The sequence below is a fragment of the Cystoisospora suis genome (genome assembly GCF_002600585.1).
Source record: "Cystoisospora suis strain Wien I chromosome Unknown contig_3624, whole genome shotgun sequence".
Taxonomy (NCBI): domain Eukaryota; phylum Apicomplexa; class Conoidasida; order Eucoccidiorida; family Sarcocystidae; genus Cystoisospora; species Cystoisospora suis.
In genome coordinates this window covers 1-4,098 of record NW_027156419.1, presented here as the reverse complement: position 1 = coordinate 4,098, position 4,098 = coordinate 1, and the positions used below count along the sequence as shown (strand labels likewise).

Here is a 4,098-nt window from a genome sequence, read left to right as displayed (position 1 = left end):
GGGGTATGCGGGTAGCGGATCCAGCTGAATTTCCGTGGTCAGCGGAGTCCTAGCAGCAGCATCGGGCTGCTGACTACCCAGCAGTTTAGTCTCTAACTCCACAATCTTGATCCTTAAATCGGCAATTTCAGTAGTTCTCCGATCCTCCCTTTCGGTTAACTCCTGGACCCTGGCTTGCAGCTGTTCGCGCTCTCGTTGGTGTGCCTCCTCAGCGCGCTTGTGGCCGGACCGCATTTCCTCAAGAGCATCCTGAAGATTCTTTACTAATTGCTCCTGCAGGTGAGTCGACGGAGAGAAGGGGTGTTGCGCCACTATCCGGGGACTAGATGCTTCCACTGTCTCTCCTTCTAAGGATAGAGACGAGCTCTCCGTGCTTTCGGGAAGTCCGGTGATATGCGGGAGCGCGCCGCGAGACCGGCTCCCAGACGACCGAGGCATCGTGCTTACAGAAAAAGAAGGTACGGTAAATGAAGAGATAAGGAGCCACTAGAAACGAACACCTGCAGCCTAATCCCACTTCTGACACCAAGAACTGCTATCGGACGCGGGTAAGTCTCCGCTGAGGGAGACGTGGATATACTCGGCAGGCTGCGCGCCACGAGGGGGCTTAGTGGCTCTATCGAGGGTTTTTCATCAAGATTGTTTCCCCCAGAACACTTGTCTTTCCGTCTCCCCTTCACCAGAACTCCTCCCCCTCGCCTCTGCCCAGTTCGTCGCAAAACCCCTGCGTGCCGTGAAGCGACGCCTGGGTAGGCTCCGGTACACCGTTGGCGCCAGGCCACAGTAGGCGCTTCCAACTACTCTATTCTGTATACAAGGGGTGGACCAGGCACGCTTTAGTCAATTGGTGGAGTCTCTGGGGGAGATGGGAAAGGTTGTTGACAGTCGGGACGACAATGAGGAACAACGGCGAACAACTCAAGCAAATCGCCCATCAACCAATATACCCCGTAAAGGTGGAGAACACCTCGACTACCGCGTTATTCGATACGGGCTCAACGCGTAGTTTCATTCATCCAGATCTGGTGTGTAAGGTTTCAGCGGGTACCCAACCCACCGAACGAAGCCTTAGAATCGTGTGTGCGAATGGAACCGACATACATCCCACTTCGCAAGTCAAAGGTGTCGAAATTACGTATGACAGATGGAAGGGGAAAATGGACCTTTTAGTCGCAAGGATGGGGTCCCCACTGCTGCTAGGACACGACTTTCTCACTCGTGCCAAAGCAATATGGGATTTTGGAACAGAGAAACTAAAGATTCCTCCAGACAAGTGTTCAATCGCGGAACCATCCCTGACGTGGGTACCCAAGAAAAGATCGCAATCCGTTAAGAAAGACCCCAAAGATAAGCAGAAATTCCAAGTGGATCCGGAGGTCTCCCAAACGCATAAGACCACTCCTGGTCCTCCTCAGAAGCCTGAAACCCAGCAACTAGACCAAGCCCACCACCGGTCGAGGCACCACCTCACTGACCAGGAAATGATATCCCAACCCCCGGATTCTCAACACGTCATGACTGCCGATGTCCGCACCTGAGAAAAACCGTCTACACACGCTAACAACATTCAATCAACCTCATACGAGACCGGAAGCAGACATCGATGTGGTTCCCTACGGCCAATTCAAGAAATGGTTTAAAAGAGGACAGGTGGAGTGGATGGCTGCGGTCAACTTCATTAGTCCGGAAACCAACGGAGATACTCTTCAACAATGTTTTGTATTATCAGACCCAACTACGGCCGACAAACTGCAATCACAACCGCCCGAACTGCGACAACTTTTGCAGGAGTTCCAGGATATTTTCCAGGAAATACCTAGCAACGGCATCAAAGAAAGAGTGATTAAACACCATATTCCTACGCTTTAGAACCGACTCCCGGACTACGCCAGGCAATACTACAATCTATCAGATCAACATTTACACGAACTAAAAGAACAACTGCGAACCCTACTGGAGAAAAACTGTATAGCGCCTTCACAAGCACCGGTGGCCGCACCGGTCTTTTTCGTAGCGAAGAAGGATGGGGGACTGAGGATGGTCATCGACTATCGACCCCTCAACGCCATAACGATCAGAGAAGACTACCCATGCCCCCGCATCCACGACCTGATTAATCGCCTAGGGAAGGCTAAATGGTTCTCAACACTGGATCTACAGCAAGGATACTACCAAGTGGAAGTGGCAGCAGACGACCAATGGAAAACTGCTTTCCGAACACTCTATGGAACGTACCAATTCCGAGTGATGCCATTTGGACTGGCCGGAGCGCCGACCACTTTCCAGAAACTAATGCAAAACATCCTTTTAGAGGAACTCGACGACTTTGTCATTGTCTACTTGGACGACATCTTAATTTACTCCGGGCCACGCGAGAAACACATCCACCATCTCGAACACATCTTCAAGAAGATACGGAACGAGGGACTACGCTTGAACGCCCCGAAGTGCAACTCCTGCTCACAGAAGGTCCAATACCTGGGGTTCAGTATATCAGCGGACGGGGTAGCAGCGGACCCACAGAAGTTAAGCACCATCAAAGAATGGCCCGAAATACTAACAAACCGGAAGCAACTACGTGGATTTCTGGGACTGGTGGGCTATTATCGAAGACTGATTTCAAATTTCAACAAGTTCGCACACCCGCTACATCGTCTACTCCGGGACGACTCCGACATGGTTTGGCGACTGGAGCATTCAAAGGTAGTACACGCACTTAAGGAGGCACTTATCAATGCAGCGACCCTCAAAATATTCGATCCAGATAAGTCTATTACCATTAAGACAGATGCTTCTAAGTATGCAACAGGCGCAGTATTAGAGCAGGAAGGAGTTCCAGTAGCTTTTGAATCCAGAAAGCTCTCAGGACGAGAACAGTATATGCCCGCGTATGAAGGCGAATTAGTGGCAATTGTCCATGCGTTGTTAAAGTGGCGACCCTTTATTGGATCGAAGGCAGTAACCACAGAGACCGACCACGCAACCTTAGGAAGAATCCTTAAACAGAAAAACGTAACTACACGTCTAGGGTACTGGCTTTATAAACTCGCAGACTTCAATATCAACGCAGTGTACAAGCCAGGAAAGCAGAATGTAGTCGCCGACGCAATAAGCAGAAGACAAGATTATATCTGTCTCATCCATAGTAATGAAACACAGGTGGACCTCCCTGATATTCAAAATCTAGACAAGTGAAAAACAGCCTATAAAAAGTGCAAGAACTTCCAACTACCCTTTGAGAAGTCGATAGCCAACTATAGGGAAGGTCGGGATTCGCTACCAGTTCTATATCTGCATCGCGAGTACACATGGGACGGCAAGTTTCTGTGGGTTAGAACTAGATCCGGTTGGAAAGTATGTGTACCGGAAGGTGAATTCAGACTCACTCTTTTAGAACAGTTCCATGATCATGTGTTAGCAGGCCACCCCGGGATCGACAAGACCAGGACGGCCCTACGAACGCTATTTTGGTGGCCCAAAATGACAGACGACATAGTAAGCTTTATTCAGTCCTGCGTAGCATGTGCCAGAGGAAAGAGTTCGAACCTAGCTCTCGGTGGATTGATGCAACCATCACCTATCCCTGAAGTACCGTGGGAGCAGATAGCCATGGACCTAATAGTAGGATTACCCACCTCCGAGAAGGGTTCAGACGCAATCGTAACTATTATCTGTAGACTTGCTAAGATGGCCCACTTCATACCGGTCAAACAAACAATTACCGCAATAGGCTTAGCAGATGTGTTAGTCAAAGAAGTTGTCAGGATACATGGTGTCCCCAGATCAATAGTCAGTGATCGGGATCCCAAATTCACTAGCGAGGTGTGGGAGCAACTATGTAAGACCCTTAATATTCGAAGACGGACGTCAACAGCATACCATCCGCAAACGGATGGACAGGCAGAGAGAGCCAATCAGATAATAGAACAAATGCTACGCTGTGCCTTACTCGGAAATGAAAGTAGATGGAAATCTATATTACCACTCTTAGAATTTGCCTACAACTCAGTACGACACACAAGCACGAAAGCCGGCCCTTTTGAATTGCTCTATGGGTTCATGCCGCCTAAACCTATCTGCCAACAATTGAATATCCCA

General features: G+C 49.4%; 2 protein-coding genes across 2 annotated transcripts; one reads left to right on the top strand and one right to left on the bottom strand.

Moving 5' to 3' along the window:
• Nucleotides 1-310: 310 nt before the first annotated feature.
• On the bottom strand, nucleotides 311-795 carry CSUI_007038 (uncharacterized protein; the record flags this gene model as incomplete). Its single annotated transcript, XM_068067188.1, has 1 exon — nucleotides 311-795. A coding segment is annotated over one exon (351 nt), but the record flags the coding sequence as incomplete, so codon positions are not given.
• An 864-nt stretch (nucleotides 796-1,659) lies between these two features.
• On the top strand, nucleotides 1,660-3,195 carry CSUI_007037 (retrotransposon ty3-gypsy subclass; the record flags this gene model as incomplete). The annotated part of the gene is made up of 3 exons (XM_068067187.1): nucleotides 1,660-1,668; nucleotides 1,870-2,244; nucleotides 2,704-3,195. 3 exons carry the CDS (start codon nucleotides 1,660-1,662, stop codon nucleotides 3,193-3,195), a joined length of 876 nt encoding a protein of 291 aa, XP_067920836.1.
• Between the last annotated feature and the right edge of the window lie 903 nt (nucleotides 3,196-4,098).